Genomic DNA, 27048 nt, shown 5'->3' with positions numbered 1-27048 from the left:
ACCAAGAATTTAACTTTCTCAAATTAGTCCATTTCAGAAAATATGAATCCTATTTGTCATACCATTTCCGTGAATTCCAAATCCAGAGAAAAGCTCGCTTCATACCCCTTGATACTAGGGACAACCTCAGCAGCAACAAGACCTAATTCATAACGGCAATTTTCTCCGTTCACGAACCTGCTAAGGGATTAGCATTAAACGTAGGTCTCAAAGCACGTGCCCTCCGCCCCTATAAACGAACCAAGGCGAGAGCGAACAGAGGCACCCGGACGCAATGGAAATTAAAAAACGCGTTTTTATCCAGTGGAAAATACCTGCCAACGAAACGCAATAGCAGAGGAGGTGAAAAGCGCAAGGATTTCTCATAGGCGGTGGTGGTGGCACCAACCAACAGCAGGTGCAAAAGCAGACACGACTATCACATCGACTATTTTTCATGCTTGTCATTTTATTTGCTCATGGAGGAGATTCACCATCCTACAGATAACAGCTGAGCTTGAGTTTTGCGTCGGCTTTGTATTTCGGCTATTAAGTGTACAAACTAAGTTGGTGGGGGCACTGCTTGGGGAACGGGAGGATGGGCTTACGCTTCCTTGCCTTTGCCATCCACGCTTGATTTCGTAAGGAAAATAAATAATTCGATAAATAAATATAAATAAATAGATTGTGCTCTTTAGAGCTACCGTCGTCATCCTCAAGCAAACACTTACATTTCCAGAAGGAAAATGGAAGCGGCGCTTTCGAAAGTGCGTTTATAGTATAATCTTCTACGTGGGATCTGAGACTAGCAATACCGGTGAGAGGGAGGATGAAAAATAATGGTAGAGTGAAGTGGATGATAGATTAGGTAAATATTTAGATCGGAAATCAAGATGAAGAGTTAGGAAAGGGTAAATTATGTGGAAAAGACTTAGTTAGTTAGCTGAAGTGATAGAGCAGATTGAGAGTTAAGATGAACACAGAAATAAGTCAATTGAATGGAAATTCAGCATTAGTGAGGGTTTTGATTGAGTTAGTACTGGAACACTGGATGATCCCCTAGATTTCCTATTTTGAACTGGGACACGCCATTTTGGGTGCCATTATTAGATTTTGTGATTGTCGATGGCATCCAGGAAGCTGTACGCACTGTAGGCCCGGTTGGTGGCCCAATCTTTGCTGTAAGCGTTGTACGGTGAGGCCGAGTACGATGGATAAGCTCCGTAGGCGGAATAGGAAATCTCTGCAACGAAAGGATCAGAACACCAGCCATGTTAATCATCAGCACTAATCGCATAAACAAACTATGGTAATGAATTCAAAGATTGTGTATTTGGAAGAGTAGTATTTCTAACAAGATGCCTGTGAGAAACCCAGGGTCTAGAGAGTATCATAAATTTTACAGATAAACAGACGTTACACTTGCGAAATTTCCATTGACTACGCTTTTAACGATCATTTTAATCTTCATAGTTATGGCTTTCACAACCAGAGGCGTGCGCATCGTTTTTCTTTACGTTTGATGTTCACACTAGCGCTTTCTGTTGACGATATTGTACAACGCAGTGTGTCGTGAAACATTTTCACCAGGTGATGGTACTGTGAACTGGGCGATGGATTTTCACGAAAATTGTTGTAGGTGTTACGTGTTGATCGTAAAAAGCGTGGTCGATGGAAATTTCGCCAATGTTACGTCTCTTTGTCTGTGACTATGCCTTTAGAACATGACGCCTAATGCGGCCTTCCTTCAACATTGCAGGAATGCCCAGAACGGAAACACTCACAACAACATCCAAGCGCATCACTTCATTCGTCACTCTTGCCACTTTCTTCGTCGCAACGACGCTATTTCGGGCGATTTTCACATCGATTTTGCTTCAATTGAAAATTTCAAAGAGCATTAAGTGCATTGTTGCTACAAGAGTAACTGAACATTTCAGTATTAATAAAGTACATTATGACATATATACACAAATGACATACGTTACAAGACATTTCAGAGGTATTCAGAGTTTCAGTGGGTTCAGGAACCTTTAATGGGTATTCCTAGAGGCTTGAAGAGCGTTTGATAACATTTCGGAGGCGTTTCAAGGGGTTTTTAGGTGGATTTCATGGGATTTGTTTAGCCGTAACCTTCATCCAGCCAACGTATATTTTTCACCTTCGGAAAAGCACAAAAATGGTCATAACTTTTTTGTTTTTCAATGGATTTTGAGGAAATTTTCACAACTTCCCGAAAAACTCTTCTAGTTTATGTTGCCGGGGACATGGGTGCCTGGTCCACATGGTTCCGGAGTTATTCCGGATTGTCTTGGGGTACCAAAATTGGCCACATACTTTGCGCAACGTATATCTCAAGATCCCGATGAGGTAGAAGTATAGTATCTTCGGCGAATTTGTTCAGCAGGTTAAGAACTAACTGGCAACGGCGACTTTGGTTCGCGATTCGGCCGCTAGGTGGCGCCAGGGTCAAAAATGTTCAAACCCTCATATCTCAGAAACCTGATAAGATAGAATGATGCTGTCTTCGGCAATATTATTCAGCAAGCTCTGAACTATATGAAAGTAAAGTATTTGGTGTGGGATTTATCCGCTAGGTGGCGCGTTGTGTCTGAAAAATGCAAACACGTATATCTCGATACCCTAATGATGTACAAGCAAGCCGTTTTCAGCAAAGTTGTTCAGCAGGCTAAGAACTATCTAACAATGGCGTCTTTGGTTTGAGAATCGTCCGCTAGGTGGCGCTAAGATCAAAAATCCTCAAACTTCTATGTCTCAGAATCCTGATAAGATATAATGATGCCGTCTTCAACAAAGTTTTTCAGCAAGCTAAAAACTGTTTGATAGTTGAGTCTTTGATTCGTGATTTATTCCCTAGGTTATTCGCTACACTGTCTTTTACCCCCTGCAGACAAATTTTGTCACCCCACAATATTGCTCCCTTTTTTCTTTCGGGAATATCTCCGAGAATTTCTACAGGAATTCTTACGAGATTTTTTCCAGGACTTTCTCCGGGAAATTCTGTAGGAATTCCTCTGGAAATGTTTCCGGGAATTCTTCCGGAAATTTGTCCAGGATTTCCTCTAGGACCCACATCAGGAACTCCTGCGGACATTCCTTCAGGAATTCCTTCGGTGATTTCTCCAGGAATTCTTCTGGGAATTTTCCCAGGAATTCTTGTGGGAATTTCCCCAGGAGTTCTTCAGGAATTTCTCCGGATTTCCTCGGAGAATTTTCCCAGGAATACCTCCATGAGGTCCTCCGGGAATTACTCCATGAATTGCTCCGGGATTTTCCTCAGGAATTCTTTCAAGAATTTCTTAAGGCTGGATTTCACCGAAAAATTTTCGAGGAGTTCCTTTAGGAATATCTCCGGGAATTTGTTCAGGAAATCCTCCAGGAATTGCTTCGAAAATTTCTTCAAGAAATTGTTCGGGAAATCCTCCGGAATTTTTTCCAGGAATTCCTCCGGGACTTCTCCCAGAAATTCTCCCGGGAATTTCTTCAGGAAAACCTTCAGTTTTTTTTTTCAAAAAAAAAATCCACTGGGAATTTCTCCAGGAAGTCTTTCGTGAATTATTTTTATCAGAAAAACACTCTGAGAATTTCTCCAGGAATTCCTCTGGGAATTTCTCTAGGAATTCCTCCTTTGTTTTTTTTCAGAAATTCCGCCTGGAATTCCCCCGGGAGTTCCTCCGGGAATGCCTCTGGAAATTCTCCCTGGAATTTCTCCAGAAATTCCACTAGGAGTTTCTTCAGGAATTCCTTCCAAAATTTTTCCTGGAATTCCACTAGGAATTTCTTTATGACTCCCTCCAGGAATTTCTCCGGGAATTTTCCTGAGTCTCCTATCAGCAACTACTCCGGTGATTCCTTCAGTAATTCCTCCAGGACTTTTTCCGGGATTATTTCCAGGAATTCTTTCTGGTATTTCTCCAGGAATTCTCCCGGGGATTCCTCCAGGAATTCACTCAGGGGATTCCTCCAAAGATTCTTCCAGGAATTTCCTGAGGGGAATCCCCCAAGAAAGAGGATTCCTTGAAGAATATTCCAGAGGAATTTCTGGAGAAATTACCGGAAGAGTTCATCTAAAAATTTCCTGAGGAATTCCAGGAGGAAATCCTAGAGGGATTCTCAGAGGAATACTTGGTGAAATTCACAGAGGATTTTCTGAGAAAATCCCGAAGATTTGCTTTAAAAACTTCCGGAGGAATATCAGAAGAGACCCCGGAGGAATTCCTGAAAGAATTCCTGGAGGATTTTCTGGAAGATTTCCAGAAGAAATTCCCAAAATAATTCCTGGAGAAATTCCCAGAGGAATTACAGGATAGATTCCCGGAGGTATTCGTAATGGAAATCCTAGAGGAATTCTGGGAAAAATTGTCGAGGGTTTTGTGAGAAAACAAATCACAGAAGACATCCTGAAGAGATTCCTGGAGAAATTCTCAGAGAATTTTCTTGAATAAAAGAACCGACAGTTTTCCTTTAAAAAATCCCGTATATATTCCTGAAGAAACTCCTGGAAAAATTCCCGGAGAAAAGTCGCATGGTTCACGAAGGAACACAAAGAAGATACTTCGATATGGACTTATCCACCGTTGCACCGAATTCAACGCGGTCCGAGAATTTTGACAATAAAGCAGGGCCATTCACCGAGAAAAATTTCTACTCAATGACTGAGTTGGCCTTACTCAGAAATCGAAAAATCCTTTGTTTTCTTACTCAGTTTCGGCTAAAAGTGGGACAACTCATTGGCAATGGGTTGTCCCACTTTTAACGGAAACTGAGTAAGAAAACAAAGGATTTTTCGATTTCTGAGTAAGGCCAACTCAGCCACTGAGTAGAAATTTTTCCCTGTGTTCCCATTTAGAATTGAACGTTTTCCAATCAGAATTGAACGATTCTGATTGGGAATGGCCCTGCTCTAGTGTTAAAATTTTCGAACCGCGATGAATTTGATTCATCGATGGATAAGTCCATAGACAAGCTGCGGCGATGAGCGGGTATCTCTAAGTGTAACACTTATCGATGATCTCTCATCGTTGGCTTGGGACAACTGTGAATAATCGTTAATTTTATCAGTATTTAATGCGTTTTCGCTTAAAAAACATGAACTACTATTTAATTTAACTGTATTCATAACGTTGAAGGTTGTGTAGTCACAATAAAAATGAATTATGACAATAAAATATTCCTACCGAATGCATCGCTTTCATTGGCGTCATCGAGCATCTTCTCTCTTGATTGCGCTCTCGTATCGAACCGGACAAGAGAATGAACAGCATTTCGAGGAGCGTTCCTGAGCATGTCGGTTCACGAAATGTTACATTCGCGGATGTATCACTTGCTGAGTATGGACCATTCAGTGGTTCGCGATAAAAATCCACACACTGCCCGGAGAAGTTTATGGAGGAATTCTCGGAGGCACTCATGGACGAATTCCTGGGGGAATTCTCAGTGAAATTTCCGAAAAAAAATCTTGGAAAAAAGTACGAAGGAATTCCTGGAAAAACTCCCAGAAGAATTCCTGCAGAAAATGCCGAAGAAATTCCTGAAGGAGTTTCTGATGGGAGTCCTAGATGAAATGCTGGGGAAATTTCCGGAGGAATTCCAGGAGGATTTCCTAGAGGATTTCCCGAAGTAACTTCTGGAGGATGTCCTAGAAGAATTCCTGAAGAAATTCCTAGAGGAAGTTCTTGAGGAATTTCCAGTGGAATTCTTGGATAAATTCCCGGAGAAATGCCTAGAAAAATACCCGGAAGAGTTCCTGTAGAAATTACCGAAGACATTGCCGGAAGAAAAAACGAAGCAAAAGAAGCAATATTGTAGGGCGGCAAAATTTGTCTGCAGGGGGTCAAAGACGGTGTTAAGTTAAAGTATTGCCTCTTGTACCACCGTACTCGACCGTCTACTATCCTTCCAAATGACTCTTAGCTTGCTGAATACAAATATTTTCTAGACGGAACCTATCAAATAATATCAGAACCAAGGACACCAGATACGTCTTACTTCCTTTTAACATTCAGAACAATTTGCTGGACGTTTTCCGATTTTTGAGATAAAATTGTTGGAATGTTTTGATTGCTGGTGTCAATAGCGTTGCCATTGTAACGAGATACACGTGATTCAATATTATACACAAGATGCCACCTAGTGAATAAATCACAAATCAAAGACTCAAATATCAGACAGTATTTAGCTTGCTGAAGAACTTTGTTGAAGACGGCATCATTATATCTTATCAGGAATCTGAGATATAGAAGTTTGAGGATTTTTTATCCTAGCGCCACCTAGCGGACGATTCTCAAACCAAAGACGCCATAGTCAGATAGTTCTTAGCCTGCTGAACAACTTTGCTGAAAACGGCTTGCTTGTACATCATTAGGGTATCGAGATATACGTGTTTGAATTTTTCAGACACAATGCGCCACCTAGCGGATGAATCCCAAACCAAAGACTTTACTATCAGATAGTTCAGAGCTTGCTGAATAATATTGCCGAAGACAGCATCATTCTATCTTATCAGGTTTCTGAAACATGAGGGTTTGAACATTTTTGACCCTGGCGCCACCTAGCGGCCGAATCGCGAATCAAAGTCGCCGTTGCCAGTTAGTTCTTAGCCTGCTGAACAACTTTGCTGAAAACGGCATGCTTGTACATCATTAGGGTACCGAGATATACGTGTTTGAATTTTTCAGACACAACGCGCCACCTAGCGGATAAATCCCAAACCAAAGACTTTACTATCAGATTGTTCTGAGCTTACTGAACAATTTTGCCGAAGACAGCATCATTCTATCTTATCAGGTTTCTGAGATATGAGGGTTTGAACATTTTTGACCATGGCGCCACCTAGCGGCCGAATCGCGAACCAAAGTCGCCGTTGCCAGTTAGTTCTTAACCTGCTGAACAAATTCGCCGAAGATACTATACTTCTACCTCATCGGGATCTTGAGATATACGTTGCGCAAAGTATGTAGCCAATTTTGGTACCCCAAGACAATCCGGAATAACTCCGGAACCATGTGGACAAGGCACCCATGTCCCCGGCAACATAAACTAGAAGAGTTTTTCGGGAAGTTGTGAAAATTTCCTCAAAATCCATTGAAAAACAAAAAAGTTATGACCATTTTTGTGCTTTTCCGAAGGTGTAAAATATACGTTGGCTGGATGAAGGTTAAATGCGTTCCAAGGAGTTTCAGGGGCATTTCAATTTGATGATGCTCATTTCAAAGGCGTTTCAATAGGATTACGGAGGTTTCAGGGGCGATTCGAAGCATTTCAGGTCAGGGTCGTATCAGGGAAGTTTCAGGAACATACTTAAATCAAAGGGGTCCCATGGGTATTTCTAATAGATTACGAAGGGAACCTTCATAATACCATTGAAATATATTATGAAGAAATCAATGGCTGTTCAAGGTAAATCAGGGGCGTTTCAAGGGGTTTAAAGGGTTTTTGGGAATAGACCTCTCAACAGCCTCTGAAGCTTCCTGAAATGCTATTGAAACATGCGAAATCCCCCTAAAATCCCCTCGGACCCCATGTTATACACATGAGACCCTCAGATACTCCCCCAAAAACGCCTTCATAACTCCTTTGAACCGTCCGGAATCTTGAACGGGCGCAGTAGCTATTGAGTGAAATGACACGGCCACGAACTGAACAAAGCTCCCAAAGGACGATTCTACACAGGGAACTTCAGAAAACCCCGAGAACGATTCCGTAACGCCTCTGAAACCCACCGAAAATGCTCTGGAACTTCCTGAAATGTCTCCTAAATCCCCCTGAATCATCCTGAAATGCCCCATGAATCCCCCCAGACCCCTTGAAGCGCCGCTGGAACCACTATTAGACCCCTAAGATGTCAATGGAACCACATGAATCGCACATGTGACCTACTTGGACCCCTTATAGCCTTCTGGGAGGATCGCTATACACGACCCTTAGACCTCCTGGTACCCTCATCACTACTATCATGAATATGATTGTCATGACTCTCTCTTCAGCTATACTAGCGAGAAGCAGAGGCATGCACAACGGTTCGTTTTGTCCGCGGTTAGCTCTCACAGATCGACCGTTTTGCATCACTGCTAGGAGAGATTAACTCTCTCGCAAGCCGCCTGACTGCTATTGCTGCAAAGAATTGAAGGATGACATAACAAACCAAATCCAATGGTTACCTCGTGATGGTCACAATAATTCGAATTACTGAATGTAGGTCCCTGATCGTGAGATCTTTTCGGATTTTTTTCTGAGAACCTTACAATATTCCCATGAAACTTGTTACCAAATTTATCCCAAAAACCCATGATAGGCTCCCGGTGGTACTGTTTGTCTTCCAAGAAAGCCTAGATTTCTGATGGAATTACTGCCTGAATTTGTCATAATTGTTGTCAGTTTCCTGAGTTTACTTCCAATGTACTTTGATAATCTACTTCAATAGCCTTCAACGCGCACTTATTATAGTTTCTTTTCAGTCCTTTTTATAGATAACATTTCCTAAGTTCGGCACAGTACTGGCTGGGTAATTCGTGCAATACAGATCCTATTGAGATTCAGCAACTCCTATCTCTACATCCACGTGGCACCGACCAGGCTTCGAGCAACCTTAGGAAAGATCCGGAAACCAACACCGTGGGGACTTTGACCGTAAGATGACACGGAAAGGGTGGTTTGTTTCTGCAAACCTGAGCGTCTGTTCTCCAGGAAAAGCGGCGCACAGCAGCGTTTGATCCTCATTTGAGGGATGACTGATCGATGTCCGTGTGCCAGGGAAGGACTCTAAGGCGTGATACACAAATTATGTCACGCAAAAATCGACCTTTTTCAACTCCCCCTCCCCCCTATGTCACACTTTTTGTATGGGACCTACAATTTTTTTGTATGGGTCGTCACGTTCTGAAACCCCCCCCCCCCTCCCCCTTAAAAGCGTGACGTAGTTTGTGCATGACCCCTAAGCTCAACTGTGCACTATGGTCCTCCGGAAAGTAGGGGGTTGGAGTCAGGCCCTTCGAGCCAGCCGTAAAAAACCATTGTAACGGAAAATCAGCAACAGAATCATACCAACCGAGACCAACAGCAACGACCCCAGCGAACAGATAGGACTTGCGATTGGAAACTCGGTACGTGGAACTGCCGATCTCTCAACTTCATTGGGAGCACCCGCATACTCGCCGATCTACTGAAGGACAGGCGGATAGGCATCGTAGCGCTGCAGGAGGTGTGTTGGACAGTATCCATGTGTAAACGTTTAGAGGTAATCAATCATACCATCTACCAAAGCTGCGGCAACACACGCAAGCTGGGAACAGCTTTAATCGTGATGGGGGATATGCTGAGGCGCGTGATCGGTTGGTGGCCGATCGACGAAATAATGTGCAGGTTGAGGATCAAGGGTCGATTCTGCAACTGCAGTTTAATACACGTGCACAGCCCACACTCCGGAAGCACTGATGATGACAAGGCCGCAATTTAATGGGCAGCTCGAACGCGAGTACGACCGCTGCCCAAGCCACGACGTCAAGATCATCATAGGAGATTTGAACGCTCAGGTAGGCCAGAAGGAGGAATTCAGACAAACGATTGGTAAGTTCAGCGCCCACCAGCAGACGAACGAAAACGGCCTACGACTCATCGATTTCGCCACTTCCAAAAATATGGAAATACGTAGCACCTTTTTCCAACACAGCCTCCCTTACCGTTACACCTGGAGATCACCACAGCAGACGAAATCTCAAATCGACCACGTTTTGATTGACGGACGGCACTTCTCCGGCATTATCGACGCCAGGACCTATCGTGGCGCCCACATCGACTCCGACCACTATCTGGTGATGGTCAAACTGTGCCCAAAACTCACCGTCATCAATAATGTACGGTACCGGTGACCGCCACGTTACAACCTAGAGCGACTGAAACAACCGGATGTCGCCTCAGCATACGCGCAGAATCTCGAGGCCGCGTTGCCAGACGAGGGCGAGCTCGATGAGGCCCCTCTAGAGGACTGCTGGAGTTCAGTGAAAGAAGCGGTAATGTTGCAGCAAGGAACCCGACAGATCGTGGAACGTTACAAACAGAAGCGGAAACTGCAGACCCGCCTCTTGCGGGAGAAAAAGCGCTGCCTGGAAGAAGCGGAGTGCGAGAAATGGAACTGCTGTGCCGTTCCCTAGAATACGGAAGTTCTAGTAGAAGCTCAACGCATCCCGCAACGGCTTCGTGCCGCAAGCCTAAATATGCAGGGATAAGGACGGAGGCCTTTTGACGGACGAACGTGAGGTGATCGAAAGGTGGAAGCAGCACTTCGATCAGCACCTGAATGGCGTGAAGAACGAAGGGAAGGAGACCGCGGCAACAGAGGAAAAGACGTTGCCAGTGCAGTGGAGGACGGAAATGAGGGAAGTTAAGGAAACAATTCATCAGCTCAAAACCAACAACGCAGCTGGTAAGGATGGTATCGCGGCTGAACTTATCAAGATGGGCCCAGAAAAGTCGGCCACCTGTCTGCCCCGGCTGATAGTCAGGATCTGGGAAACTGGACGGCTACCGGAGGAGTGGAAGGAAGGGGTAATCTGCCTCATTCACAAGAAAGGCGACCATTTGGAATGTGAGAACTTCAGAGCGATCACTATTTTGAATGCTGCCTACAAAGTGCTATCCCAGATCATCTTCCGTCGTCTGTCACCTAAAACGAATGAGTTCGTGGGAAGTTATCAAGCCGGCTTCATCGACGGTCGAACCAGATCTTCACCGTACGGCAAATCCTCCAGAAATGTCGTGATTACCAGGTCCAAACGCATCACCTGTTCATCGACTTTAAAGGGGCATACGACAGTATCAACCACACAGAGCTATAGAGAATCATGGACGAAAACGGCTTTACTGGGAAGCTGACTAGACTGATTAAAGCAACGATGGACGGTGTGCAAAACTGCGTAAGGGTTTCGGGTGAACTATCCAGTTCATTCGAATCTCGCCGGGGACTGAGACAAGGTGATGGACTCTCATGCCTACTCTTCAACATCGCTCTGGAAGGTGTGATGCGACGAGCCGGGCTCAACAGCCGGGGAACGATTTTCACAAAATCCGGTCAATTAGTGGGCTTTACGGACGACATGGACATTATCGCCAGAACATTCGGAACGGTAGTCAAACTGTACACCCGCCTGAAACGCGAAGCAGCAAAGATCGGACTGTTGGTGAATACGTCAAATACAAATTACATGCTGGAGGTGGAACCGAACATAACCGCATCCGTCTAGGCAGTCATGTGACGAAGGACGGGGATACCTTCGAAAAGGGTGAATCAATTCGTTTACCTCGGATCCTAACTGACATCTGACAGCAATGTCATTCGTGAAATTCGAAGACGCATTATCAGCGGAAGTCGTGCCTTCTACGGGCTTCAGAAGAAGATGCGGCCTAAAAAGATTCACCAACGAACCAAATTCACTACGTACAAAACGATAATTAGACCGGTAGTCTTCCACGAACACAAGACATGGACAAGGCTCGAGGAATACCTGCAATCACTCGGGGTTTTCGAGCGACGCGTGCTCAGGACGACTTTCAGCACGAGAACGGTGTGAGGTGGATAATGATGAACCTCGAGCTCGCTGTACTCTACGGCGAACCCAGCATTCAGATGGTGGCCAAAGCCGGAAGAATACCATGGGCAGGCCATGTTGCACGAGTACCAGTCAACAACCCTACAAAGTTAGTGTTAGCTACTGATCCGGTTATGATACGGATGCGAGGAGCTCAGAGAGCCCGATGAGCAGACCAGGTGCAGCGTAATTTGGCGAGCAATGGGCTTAACCGAGGATGGAGAGCTGCATTTACAAACAGAGTATTGTGGCGTACTATTTTTGATTTGTTATCCTCAAGGTGATGTAGTGCAAACAAATTTATGTTATTTAAAAGTCATATTTAAAGTTTAGATTCTAAAAACAGATTGACACAACCCAAAAAATTCCCACTCTTCCAATACGCAATCTTCGCCCATAACCCACACCGTATCCACCCCAAACTCACCCGGTGACGATTCGCTGGCGATGTGCGAGTGCGAGTGCACCACATGCGGCTGCAGCCGGCAGATGCTGCTGTGCCGGAAGTAATTGAATATAATAAGACCGCCGGCGATGAGCAGCACCTGGATCAAACCGACACCGAGCAGGATGGTCTTGAGCAGCAGCTTCATGTGCACCAGCTTCAGCATCAGCGCCAACGGCAGGATCATGTTCCACCGCTTCTTCTTCTTGCCCCGGCCGTCGAAGTTGTCCACGTCGTCGAAGAACCGGGCGCCACTGTCCGAGCCCATGCCGATCCGTACGCCGTGGGCGGCGATGAATGTGTTCAGCGAACGTTGCAGGAATTTGGCTGCCTTCATGATTTCGTTGTCGTGCGCTGCAATATGGGGATTGGGAGATGGAAGATAGATATTATGATTTAGTATGCTAAATACATATTAGCGATGGATGCTTTCAAAGGTCACTGGATAGAACGGATTTTGAATGAAGTTCATAATTGGATGTGTGTTCGGTAAATGTTATTTTGCAAAGTTGAAGCAGAAAATTCAAATAAACGAAATTTCGAAGGATAGGTACGGTCGAAACTGCTTCTGGAGCCGACCTACTGATACGGTTGAAATTCACTTAACTTTGCTGAACTTTAACAAAGTGCACTTCTGTTCTCAGAGTGGTATGAAAAAAGGTTGAATAAAAAGACATCTGTGTATAAATGTTACGTCAGCTGAAGATTGAGTCTAAATCGCCAAACACTTTATACTGGCATTATAAAAATAACGTTTTTCTGTTAATGGTTATTTATGTAATGAGTTACAAAAAGTTGATTTTTTCAGCACGAGTCGTACATTTATGCAACGAGGCTTGCCGAGTATAAAATGGAATGATACTGAATCGCATAAACAACTATTTTTGAATGGATTTTTTTAAATATGTATGTTATGCATTCAATAAAAAGGAAGGCCATGCAAGGACTCCACCAGGTTTCGTTGTTGCAATTATGCCATTATCTATTGCTAGTAATTGCTAAATTGAACATCATCGGTGAAGTGCTAGATTTATAGTGATCAGCTTAATTTCTGTATGGTGAGATGATTCTTCGTTTCGGCAATGAAATGGTGCGTATTAATGATTTGACGTGTGCAACATAGTTGTCCGAAGTTCTATGGAAATCCCTATTAATATGGAACAACTATGCTGCACACGGAAGTGATGTCTTGCCTAAATTGATGCTGATTCAGCAAAACTTTGGGTAACTGTGTTGTTGTGTTCTCCATTTCTTGCCAATTCAACTACTCAGTTAACCAAAAATTTTCTCAAACAGCATCAAATAAATCAAGAAATCATAATACTCACGCTGTTTGATAGTAATAGTAAAAGACAATTCTGAAATTTTAATCGATTTACGCAGAGTAATGGACGTAGTTTGTAAACGTGTACCGATTTGGGTATTATGAAAAAGCTACGATGTTTAGTGGAAAAAATATATAATTCATACTGGAGTAATTCTCATTGAGATGGACTTACTCTATTCACACCTTGTCCTTAAATTTCCTCGAATTTTATCAATTGTTGGCTCATTCAAACTGTTATAGCTCAAAAGTTCCCTCGAAAATTCCCTCAAAATATTACAGAGAAAAGGAAAGATTTAGTACTGACGATCAAAACGTGATATTGGTTTGAATGACATAAGAGGTAAAAGTACTGATAATAATAGCAAAAAATTGTTCCTATTTAGAGCTTCTGACCAATAACAAAATATGATATTTGAATACCAACCGACTAGCTCGCTGCTATTGGTTAGCTCTCAAAAGAGCTAAATTTGATATGCTGATGTTGGTCGAGGAGTGAATTTTAGCTCTTATGTTCAGTACTTTTACCTTTTATTTCAAACAAACCAATAGTTTATTTTACGAGCCGATTATGAATGAATTTTGACAAAAGGTAGCGTCCAGTAACCCGTGAAAATCAATATCATCATCAACATTATTGTCACTTCGTAAAATAGCTCATAGGTTTCCGGTAGCTATAAGGGGAGGTTCGAAGGCACTTTAACGCGATAGAGGACGATTCAGAGCATTTTCGTGGCTTCTCAGCTGATTTTCACGGGGGCTTCAAAATTTTCAGATGCATTTTAATGCGTTTCAAGATGTTTGAAACCGATTCAGGGCGTTACAGAAGATAACAGAGGAATTTTAGGTGGCTCCATAGGCTGTCAAGTGTGTTTCACGGGAATTCTAGAGATTTTCAGAGCGATTACGTGCGTTTCAAAAGGTGTCAAGGCTACAAGGCTCTCAGGTGAGCTTCACGGGAGTTTAAAGCGTTTTAAGGTGTTTTATAAATTTCCAAAAGGTTTCAGGAAGTTTCATGGCGTTTCAGAAGGTTTCAGAGGGGCCTTAAGGAGTTTCACAGGACCTTAGGTGAGTTTCACGGAAGCGTCGAGGGGGTTTTAGAGCTATTTCAAGATGTTCAAGGCGTTCCATGACGTTGCAGATGCTTTCAGAGAGTTTTTAGGGGACTTCACATGCTTTCAGCAGGATTTGAGAGGCGTTTCAAATCGTTCCTGGCATTTTGAGGATGGCTTCAAGCGAGGCTGCTACGTTGTGAGAACCGACAGAGTCCGCGAGCTCGATTCGTGAGCGACCCAACCAAGTATCATTCTCAATCATCCAAACACTACTCGTGTTGACACACCATCAGTCTCAAGCAGTGCAGTGGTCAGCGAGAGTGAGTGCCCTGTAGACGAGTGCACCGATGAACTGAATTCATCGCTGTCCGAGAATTCTGACACTAGAGCGGGGCTATTCCCAATCAGAATTCTTCATTCCTGATTGGAAATCGTTCACTTCTAATTGAAAGCGGCCTCGCTCTAGTCTCGGACCGCGATGAATTCAGTTCATCGGTGCACTCGTTCATATGCCACCACGGGTGAAACACACAGAAAATTAAATACAAATTGGGTGTTGTTAGAACTCGCTTTCAGCACACTGCATCCAAGTGGGTGCACCTTATTGATTTCTTTTCCGTATTACCGATTGAAAAACAACCATGACCAAAAGCTTAACATAGCAATCATTAAGGCCTGTATAAAAAAAAAATCCCCTGACTTCAAGCTGTTCCAGACTGATTACGCTTGTAGATCCGATGTTCTGTATCTGCACTCAAAGGATATCTTGGTAATTTTAATCCTTTCTTGACGATTGTAAGAACGATAAGTGTTATGTATTGTCTCATGTCGCGTCCCGTGTGTGTTAATACCGAAGACACCAACCCGATTTGTTGCAATCGTGCACTTTTTTACAGGTTTCCCAGATAAAAAATTAGAAACATTTCTCCAACTATTTAAAATCAGCCTTCATTTGAACAAAAGCTGAGCTCAAGAGGTACAATACTTTATTCAGCTCCTAAACATCTGATTATGGTAATTTTATTCAACATTTAGCTGATTTGAGGTTCATTGGAACGCTGATTTAAGGCTTAATCAGTAATCAATTAGATTTATTAATTGTGTAAAAATAAAATAAAAACATTTTCGTCAGCCTATTTTTACCATAAGCTGCGTCTATTTCCAGAAGAGATGTTTAGGAATGTATGAATTAATCTGTTGGAAAACTGGGAATTGAACTCTGACCTCCTGATTTGTAGTCACTCGTCTTAGCACCTACACCACACACAATCGTATACATATCCTCGAAAACAAGAGCATTACCTGTTGTGTCTGAATAGTGAAGAACATAAGTTGAACTACAGGGGATACTCAAAATAACTGAGACAGGTAAAATTTTCACTTTTCATAAAATGTTCAACTCGCTGTAACTTTTCGAAAAGGGCATCAAATATTCTCAAATTTTTACTGTAAGTTCATCAACTAGTTGTGTATCAGTGGACAAAATTTGGAAAAGATCGAGCCATTCTACACGAAGTTATAAAGGTTCTAGAAAAAGATATAATTATCCGATAGCCAACTTTGAGCTGTTATATCTCCGGATTCAATGAACCGAATGCAATGAAATTTTGATCATTTATGACTTAAATAATGAGCTATCAAAAACGTTTGACTAAACTTAAAATTCTTTACACGAAAGAAAATTATTACGATTGGATTATTTTTCTAATATAACACCAATTATTTCAAAACTTCATCATCGTTTCAAAATTCGAGATAGTAATAATAGTTCATTAATATTCCCTCTAATTGACTTGAATATATTTATGTTTTAAAGGAAAGCAACCAAATAGCCGGCATTTAATTGAAAAAGTAATGGGATGCATATGAAAAATAGATAAATTTACTAAAAACCATAGAATAAATGAAATCGCCTTAACTTTTCTTCTTATTAATAATTTCAAATTATGTAAACTGTTTTTCAAAGTTCATTATATTAGTCATAAATGATCAAAATTTCATTGCATTCGGTCCATTGAATCCGGAGATATAACAGCTCAAAGTTGGTAATCGGATAATTATATCTTTTCCTAGAACCTTTACAACTTCGTGTAGAATGGCTCGATCTTTTCCAAATTTTGTCCACTGATACACAACTAGTTGATGAACTTACAGTAAAAATTTGAGAATATTTGATGCTCTTTTCGAAAAGTTACAGCGAGTTGAACATTTTTCGAAAAGTGAGAATTTTACCTGTCCCAGTTATTTTGAGTATCCCCTGTAAGTCTGTAATGAGGCAGAAGAAGCGATGTGGGCTTCACGAAAAAATACTTGGGTCAGCTGTCAAAATGTATTTGCTTAAAGGTTGAACAACAGATAATTAACTCTGCATGTTGGTGTATGCTTTGTGGCACAAATATCCCAAATTAAGGAGAACGTGCCTCTGGAGCCGACCTACTGATGCTTTAACCCTTCAGCGCGCGCGCGCTGTTGTAAAAAGTATAACACTACCAAAAAACCTCGCTTTTCGTATACAGCGCGAGCGCTGTGTAGTTTCGGTTTCTTGATGGCGCGCGTCCTGGAAGGTTGAAGCTGGTTACCCAGATGGATAATATTCTATTCAACTTGATATTCAGCCATCCATGTATTGCTGATTAAAGAAGTTGAACAAACCATACTTCAGACCAATATTCAGCTGTCATTGTGCTCAGCCATTGACATCATTAACTAGCTATTGTTCAGCTAATATTCTCGCTGTACAGCATTCATTGTTATTTGGGTTTCGCTATGTTAAATGCGCAATAGTTCAACAAATGTCTTTAAACGAAATAAAAAGAGTCGTGTGACCGTGGTAAAGCGGTACATACACAGATAAAAATAATGAGATTTACTCGTCATGTAAACTTCATTTTAGTCATGTAAACTTAGTGTTATGATGGTTTACATGATATATCATGTAAATTTGTGTTATATGTCATGTAAACTCTCAGAGTCATGCTGAATTACATGACATATAATGGAAGTTTACATGATATTTCATGAACTTTACATGATAAGTCATGTAAACTTCTGTGATATCCCACGCTCCAATTATGTGCATCATATGTCACAGAATTTTACACTCTTTTTTCGATCTGTGTAGTTCCATCCTTCTATTGCCAGTTCGCTCAACTCATCTCCTTCAAAGCCAATCTGAGTCCATCAATTTAGAGTTGACAACGATCGAATCGCTTGTTTATTTATTACGTGCAGGAGGAGAAATGGCAAATTAATTGGTATAACAACCACAACTGCGATTATAGAGACACACAGATCGAAAAAGCAGTGTAAAGTTCTATGACATATGATGCACATAATTGGAGCGTAGGATATCACAGAAGTTTACATGACATATCATGTAAGAGACATAAAGTATCATGTAAACTTCCATTATATTTCTCTGAGTGTTAACATGACATAACACAAATTTACATGATATATCATGTAAACCATCCTAACACTAATGCCGTTTTTCTTTATTATCCAGTTCCAACCTGGGTTGAAACTGGATCAGATCACAGTTTCAACCCCAACCCGATTTCGGTTTCGCTTGTACTAAAGTTTGTTTGACGTTGTTTGTTTACACATTTTCCGCCAATCCAGTTCCAACCCAGGTTCAAAAAGAAAAACGGCATAAGTTTACATAACTAAAATGAAGTTTACATGACGTGTAAATCTCATTATTTTTATCTGTGCATATATGAGATAAGCCAAAGATAGCTACCTACCTCAATGGATGTCTTGCAAATAACGAAAGCATGAATCTCGTCGTCCAAACAACGCACAGAGCTGCAATTGCTACTCATTGCGTTTCCACTCGTGGTAAACATTGAGTAGCATTTCGACTTCGTGTACTTTGAAGCTGACGAGATCCCGAATAAAACGGTATTGAAAACGCGAATCAAAAATGAACCTGCACGAACTTCTGTTTCACCTTAAGACCATCAATGCTGGGTTTGTTTAGGGGCCGTTCATAAACCACGTAGACTTTTTGGGGGGAGGGGGGGTCTGACCAAAGTCTACGCTCCATACAAATTTCAAATTTTTTGTATGGACAAAAGTCTACGAGATGGGAGGGGGGGTCTGAGATGGCCAAATTTTGGTCTACGTGGTTTATGAACAGCCCCTTACTGCTGTTACAGATCACGTATTAATTCAATAGAGTTAATAAACTATAGAGGAAGAATGTCGCTGGCGTCGCTGCCGAAACATCTCTTGCTGGCGGAGATAGGCCGGGCTATAAGTGTCTGAGCGAAAAAGTATGCAGTTTGACAGATAGATACCCGACATGTTTGCGAGCGAAAACAAAGGGAACAGCAGCGACATTCGTCCTGTATAGTTTATTAACTCTATTATTAATTCAGAAAAAAAGTTAAGCAAAACCGAAGAAATTAAGTCGGCACCAACATTTCAAAAGGGCGTAACTGCTTTTGCAACCAATGCCTTCTCACAGAGCTGTGGGTCGTATTTCATTCATCTCACGCAATTCACATCCATTCAGTGTTTGGACGAAAAAGTGATCAGTGAACCATTCGGCAGTTTTTCTTCCCTTCTGTTGGTTCTGTTCCAATTAGGGTATATGTACCATTCCTTGGCCTAATTTGCAAGCCGCCTTGACATTTTTGATCATAACTCATGAATTAATAGCACTAGAAATAATATGTCGACCATTAGCGGAGCCAGCATTTTCTTTTTTCTTACTCACTCTCCCAAACATACACGAGAAAGAAACAGATGGAAGAGGGGGCAGCCTGCCTCCTCTTTCATCTCGCTCATTCTCTTGCTTGTTTAGGAGAGTGAGTAAGAAAAAAAGAAAAAGCTGGCTCCGCTAATGATGTCGACCCTATTACACACTCTAGGCAATGCATGTTTCACCAATTGGAAGTAAACTAACGTAAATATTCAAGAATTTACTTAATTAAGTTGAAAAGATGCGATGCGATGGTATGCAACGTTGGTCTATGGTACAAAAATTGGCCTATTAGTGGATACAACGTTGGCCTATTGCTATCCATGCACTAGAACCACTAACTATCTCATTTTTTCAATATTTCTGCTGAAGTATTATCTCTGTTTGTTCACCAATCTTACTTTTGAACTATATTTTCGGAGCCAAATTTTCAAAAAGCTATAAATAAATCATTTTAACTAAAGTTCTTTTTTAATTTAATAACGAAAACAACGCAACCCTATTATTTTGTTATATTTTTACAGTCACCGCACACAAAATCTTTCTTCCTGTTCGTTCTTTCTGGTTCTTACGCAAGAAATGCTGTTGACGTCTTTTTTCACTGTTTTTGACGTCACTTTACTGATGGGCCAAGATTTGGGTACATAGTAAAAAAAAATGTCCTCAATATTCGGCCCACATTCAATTTGTAAAATGGGTATTATTCGTTGAAAACAAATACACAAGTTCAAAATAGCGTCTTTGACCGTCGCATCAAATGTTCAGTTATTGAAAAGTAAATTCGAAATGTTCCAGAGTCATGACATTTATGATCATGTGTATAGACTACCCACTAAGCCGAAGAATCATGGCGTCTACAAAAACTAAACAAAGTGACATTTTCATTCAATTTTAATGTTCCAAAGTGCTAAAATTGAAACGAAATGTTACAGTTGTTTGGCGCATAGCTTTTCCGATATCCAGTTATGCGTGTTTGTTTGAGTTTTTGGATTACATTGAGATAGGCCGAACGAGGGAACCATGCCAACGAAGCATCCCGATACCCTACCAAGCGGTGTATGTTCTCTCGTCGAGTCGCATGGTTCACGAAGGAACACAAAGAAGATAGGGTTTCGAACTACTTCGGCACCCGCGTCAATTTCCGGCACCTCACAGCAAAACAAATCAAAATATCACTTGCCGCATGTTTTCCAAACGCCCTTCCGTAGGTAATCGGCTCCCGCAACGGAATCCACAGTCAATGAGCTACACTTTCACTCTGAAGCCGCACAAGTGTTCAAAACAAATATTACTCGCAGACGGGTGCACTTCGGCAGCACAAAGATGGGTGCCCAAGTGATTTCCCATTTGATTTTGCTGGAAGTTCGGCACTGATGCCGAGAATTGGCCTTGGACTAGGTGCAGTAAACTCGTTCAAAATCAACTTTCCGGCAGAAAATCTTCACAACAATCAATGTTAACAACAAGTTCAATCAATAGGGTATCTGATTTAGACGGAAGAAGTGGTTGAAAACAGTCGTTTCGTTGTGAATTTAGGTTCTAAATAATTTTGTTTACATGTTGTGCCGGGAATAGGGCAAAAAACCCTACTCCGATATAGACAAGCTGCGGCGATGAGCGGGCATCGCTAATGTCGAATTCGTTTTTGAACCTGGGTTGGAACTGGATTGGCGGAAAATGTGTAAACAAACAAACGTCAAACAAACTCAAACAAACTTTAGTACAAGCGAAACCGAAGTCGGGTTGGGGTTGAAACTGTGATCTCATCCAGTTCCAACCCAGGTTGGAACTGAATCAAAAACGAATTCGACATTACCGATGATCTCTCATCGTTGGCTTGGGGCAACTGTGAATAATCGTTATTTTTATCAGTATTTAATACGTTTTCGCTTTAAAAACGTGAACTACTTTTTAATTTAACTGTATTCATGACGCTGCAGGTTGTGTAGTCACAATAAAAAAAGAATTATGGCAATAATATATTCTTACCGAATGCATCGCTTTCATTAGCGTCATTGAGCATCTCTCTTGATTGCGCTCTCGTATCGAACACCCTTAAATGAAACAACACAGCGCACGAGTAACTTTCACGCAGCGAGCAAAAAGACAAAAGAATTTTCACGCAGATTTGTGTAACACCGGATCAGCACATTTTTTGTGTTGATCCGCTGTTACACAAATCTGCGTGAAAATTCCTTTGTCTTTTCGGTCGCTGCGTGAAAGTTACTCGTTGCGCTGTGTACATCGAGTTCTGCGTGAACCGGACAAGAGAATGAACAGCATTTCGAGGAGCATTCCCGAGCATGTTGGTTCACGAAATGTTACATTCGTGAATGGTATCACTTGCTGAGCATGGACCATTCAGTGGTTCGCGATAAAAATCCACACACTGCATCCATTAATCGAAAGAGGAGGATTTTATCTTTCTATTTGTGCTACTGGATTGCTCGAGAGGGATGGGATACGCTCCACAGCTTTGTGAGAAGGCATTGGTTGTAAATACAGTTACGCCCTTTTGAAATGTTGGTGCCGAAGTGAAAGTTGCCTCCTGAAGTTTGCAATTTTCGATCGAACTCGTTTTTCTTCGAAGTGCATTAAAAAATGTTCCACTGATATGAAAGATTGAGTTCATTTTTGTCTTAACTGTCACAACCTTAAGCTTTGTGTATTTAGTTTGATCACTGGTATGGTATCAAGCTAGGGAACTTAAGGTTCTGTGTTGGAGGGAGGCTGATTGGAAACTACTTATTTTATTTCACTGAAAGTTTGAGGATTCGGAATAGTGGTTATTGAAAGTTGAAAAACAAAAATCGTCGAAAGTATTGTCGATTTTGCACCTTATCGAACGTGGCGATATGATTCCGTCGCGGCTGAAACCATTGCCCACGCTTCTCCGATTTCACTACACAAGCACCAGAGGAGATAAAGACTGGACTCGAAAAAAATGAGACACTCAAAATAATGTATAACTTTTGATTGCGTTTACAAAAATTGCTGATTTTTTAACCAGGAATAGCATGTTATGTGTAGTTAATGCCCTAAAAATTTCATCAAAATCGGTTCAGTATTGGCGCAAATATTGTCGATACAATAGCATGTGAGTTTTGGAAATTTTGGGCTTCCATTTTAAAAATTGTTTAGGCTATAACTTGGTTGTTAGCTCATCAAACGTCTGAAAATTTGACTGTAAGTTCTTCCAGTAAGTCATAATAAGTGGTGAAAATTTCATTATAATCGGTTCAGTTTTTTAACAATTCAAACAAAGAATGTTGGGCACTTTTTAACATTTTAAAATCACTGTGCATTATTTTGACTGTAGTTTTGGCAACACTGTCCCGATTTTTTTGAAACTTTGACAGTGTAAAATCGTTGTGTTAATCTGTTGTCGGTGAAAATTTCAGCCATTTTGATTGAACATTTTAAAAGTTAGAGCAGTTTGAATGTCACTATACCAAAAACCACATCTGCTTATTGTGACATAGTGCTACATATATGACTATAACTTTTTAAAGATCAAATCAAATTGAATGAAATTTTGACGCAATACATCTACATACATACTTTTTGTACAGAAAAATTTTCATTGAAATCGGTTCAGTATTTTCAGCTTCTACCCAGTCAACCAGTGATCGTATAAGATGTTGTATAAGATGTTAAAGTGGAGGCGATATGCGTACATTTTACATGCGCCCAAATGAAGGTATGCACGCATATGGCCTCCACTTTATCATCTTATTACACCTGCAAAACACTTATTAGGAATCATTGAGGGGGAAACGGAGGACTTCGCCGAGATTCTCGTTAGGAATCTACCCAAATTTACCATTAACTTGGCAAGTATTTCACAGTTAATCTGATCAGGACCTCACTCAGCATAGCGGAGGCTGTTGTCCGAAAATTTTCATAAGGAGCACCGCAAAGGGTTTTTTTTTTCCTAAAAAGTGCAACACTAGCCAAAAGGTCTGCAAACCCCCGAATTAAACTATTGAAAATAGATACATTTGAAAATCTTAATTGAATCTTTTGCGAGAATTTAAGCAAAGCTCTTGAACGTACATTGTCGATTCCAAGATTGTTGGTATTGGAGAATCCCATTTTTGCCAAATTCCGGCGCAAAATTTCTTCGAAGATACATAATGAGATTTTCATCCATTACTCATCAGTAAGAAAACTGTTTTTTCTATGAAGAAAAAGTGCACTGGAATTTGACTTCTGATGGATAGATTCTTTCCTTTATAGTTTGCAAATACTTGAACATATTTTTGGTAGATTTCTTTTTCAGTTGATTTAAGTTGGTGATTCACGAGATGCATGTTTATTAAAACTAAGGAAAAATAATTTTGGGAAACCACCCCACGTTCATACGAGTTCTTTTCTTACGTTAGAACATTTAAATTTTAGTGTCAAAATCCCAACATCGCTGCCCAACTTACGTAAAATCTGCCGTGCCTCCGGGAACACATCGTCCTCCTGTGGCTCGTTTAGTCGCACTAACCGCAACCCGTTGCCACCCTCGTAGGCCTTATCCTCCGACAGCAACCAGTTCATACGACCGGACGCGAACGACCAAATGTAACGCGAAATCCGATACTTGAAACAGGACACCAACCGCTTCGATTTATAGCACTCGGACTGGGTGGTAAGCACGTAATCATCCAACTTGTTCGGTGCACTCGGGCTGGAGCCAACACCTCCGTCGTCAGCTTGGCTTAGGGCAACAACACCTGCCAGCAACAGGATAACCACCGCCGCCGCCGCATTGGATCTTCGTGGAATCATGTTTAACCCTGACAATCTGATCTACGCACAACTCAATCAGAGCACTTCCACACTTTGCTCTCCCTCACTCGATAGCCAGCTGTTGCCGAGCTATAAACCGAATCACTTTACGAGTACTTTCAATTAACGGACACACTTCAGTCCAGGATAACACTCTGTTCTACAATGTTTGCACTTCAATCAACGTCCTCATGGCCACATCGACTCGGTTGTACACTGTCCCCTAATCCTTTCGCCCCGTTATCACACACACTCTAGACCACCGACCGACGACAGCAGCTGGTCAGGAACCTTGCGTTATCAATGTTCACAGATGGTTTGTGATTCATGTCCCCGGCTCCAGGGGCTTTTATACACAGTATCATCAAATATCCCTCCCCTCCCTTTCGGTCGGTGACTTGGCCGTCGCGCGGATAATGTGCGCCCTTGAACAACAACTCGCACTTTCCTTTCGAGGTCGTTCTTCGACCAACATCTAATCTACATACTTGCAGCAGTCGACATCCTCTCTCTACCCCCGCTACATCACATCCATGACCGACCACAACATGATTGGTACCCTTCTTCAATCTAATTATCCCGGACAACATGGGCAGCGGTGCGTCGTCGTCCCCGTGCGTGGTGGCACGAGGCACCTGCCGCGATAAGCCTATACGATAACGACAAAAACAACCTCCCTCGGACAGTTCATCAATCGCCACCGCCCGGGTTGGCGGATCATCATCATACTCGCGAGCTGCGCCTAACATCGCTGACGAGCGTAAATTACTCCCGGATACTTACTTAGCAGCAGCTATCACGTAATTCCCGCTTTTCACTATCGATAAAATGCAGTAGGTATACCTTTGCGCAGTTCATCGGATCCCGTTTCGTCCCGGGCGCCAGCCCGCATGGAATGCCATCCCATAAACATTCCGGTACGGTGCTCTGTATACAAGCATAAATGGGGCACGAGTGTGGCACGTACGCTCGGTCGCTCGCACAACCAACCGGAGTGACACGCGATTGCCTGAGAGATACTTTTCCTGTATCAGACATCGATCTGTACACAATTTCCTGCAGCAGCATGGTATCACATCAGTATATAAGGCGGAGCTGTTGCTGCGTTACCTGTGAAGAGCTTGAGTTAATATTAAACCTTGTAACCCTTGTAAAAAATTCTACTGAAATATGGGGGGCATCTACAGGAATATCCTTGGGCAAATTCTTGAATGTTGTCACATAAAATCTTTAGATGAAGATTAAGGAAAACATATGACTAAGTAGAATTCTTGGATGAATTTCTGCTGAAGCCACTTGAAATGTGTGTTTCTTGGACTAGACTAGACTAGACTAGACTAGACTAGACTAGACTAGACTAGACTAGACTAGACTAGACTAGACTAGACTAGACTAGACTAGACTAGACTAGACTAGACTAGACTAGACTAGACTAGACTAGACTAGACTAGACTAGACTAGACTAGACTAGACTAGACTAGACTAGACTAGACTAGACTAGACTAGACTAGACTAGACTAGACTAGACTAGACTAGACTAGACTAGACTAGACTAGACTAGACTAGACTAGACTAGACTAGACTAGACTAGACTAGACTAGACTAGACTAGACTAGACTAGACTAGACTAGACTAGACTAGACTAGACTAGACTAGACTAGACTAGACTAGACTAGACTAGACTAGACTAGACTAGACTAGACTAGACTAGACTAGACTAGACTAGACTAGACTAGACTAGACTAGACTAGACTAGACTAGACTAGACTAGACTAGACTAGACTAGACTAGACTAGACTAGACTAGACTAGACTAGACTAGACTAGACTAGACTAGACTAGACTAGACTAGACTAGACTAGACTAGACTAGACTAGACTAGACTAGACTAGACTAGACTAGACTAGACTAGACTAGACTAGACTAGACTAGACTAGACTAGACTAGACTAGACTAGACTAGACTAGACTAGACTAGACTAGACTAGACTAGACTAGACTAGACTAGACTAGACTAGACTAGACTAGACTAGACTAGACTAGACTAGACTAGACTAGACTAGACTAGACTAGACTAGACTAGACTAGACTAGACTAGACTAGACTAGACTAGACTAGACTAGACTAGACTAGACTAGACTAGACTAGACTAGACTAGACTAGACTAGACTAGACTAGACTAGACTAGACTAGACTAGACTAGACTAGACTAGACTAGACTAGACTAGACTAGACTAGACTAGACTAGACTAGACTAGACTAGACTAGACTAGACTAGACTAGACTAGACTAGACTAGACTAGACTAGACTAGACTAGACTAGACTAGACTAGACTAGACTAGACTAGACTAGACTAGACTAGACTAGACTAGACTAGACTAGACTAGACTAGACTAGACTAGACTAGACTAGACTAGACTAGACTAGACTAGACTAGGGGCTGTCCAGAAACCACGTGGTCATTGGGGGGGGGGGGGGTCGGGCAATGACCGTTTTGTATGGACAAAAAATAAATTTTGTATGCACTAATGACCACGGGGGGGGGGTTTAAAAGTCCAAAAAAAATGACCACGTGGTTTATGGACAGCCCCCTAGACTAGACTAGACTAGACTAGACTAACGGGGCAGCAGGGACAGGAGCCACAAATCCGCAAGCAACTCTGAACAAGCGACCTGGCACCGCTTCCAAAGTGCATTAGCCAAAATACTCGGAGTGCAAACCGGCACATCAGGATCGATGCCAGTAACATCCTGATTATGGCATACTGGTCAAAGCAAACAACAACGGACTACGGATTACGCATAGGATGACGACGATGGGCTGACATTCGTGCCATTCTGCTCCCTGAGTAAGGAAGGGTGACACCTACTTGAAACGGCGAGTGGGCTAATGATGCGTCTGCCTCCGTCCCGGTAAAACCTTGGCAGGCCTCCGGATACGTTCTTCATTTGTCCATCAATTTTGATGGGTACTAGGCTCGGATGTAACACTCCCGACTTACGCTGATCTGGCTCTGAACACGGACCCCATGAAGGTACGTGTTCAACCCTCGCTTGGCCTCCCTGATTCATAGACAACCAAGAGATCATGAAAGCGACTATGTGCAGCAGGTGGAGATAGCGGCTCGGAGGGGGGACCCAACAACATGGAAGGAG

The 27048-nt window shown here is 42.1% G+C and overlaps 1 protein-coding gene across 1 annotated transcript; it reads right to left on the bottom strand.

The window, feature by feature from the left end:
• Positions 1–903: 903 nt before the first annotated feature.
• LOC109414760 (uncharacterized) lies at positions 904–24370 on the bottom strand. The gene is made up of 3 exons (XM_019688587.3): positions 23548–24370; positions 12010–12381; positions 904–1222 (listed from the first exon to the last, which is right to left on the bottom strand). Exons 1-3 carry the CDS (start codon positions 23891–23893, stop codon positions 1086–1088), a joined length of 855 nt encoding a protein of 284 aa, XP_019544132.3. The 5' UTR covers positions 23894–24370; the 3' UTR covers positions 904–1085.
• Between the last annotated feature and the right edge of the window lie 2678 nt (positions 24371–27048).

Source organism: Aedes albopictus, chromosome 1, assembly GCF_035046485.1.
Source record: "Aedes albopictus strain Foshan chromosome 1, AalbF5, whole genome shotgun sequence".
In the NCBI taxonomy this organism is placed as follows: Eukaryota; Metazoa; Arthropoda; class Insecta; order Diptera; family Culicidae; genus Aedes; species Aedes albopictus.
Note: the sequence above shows the minus strand (reverse complement) of the source record. Positions and strands in the feature narration are given on the sequence as shown.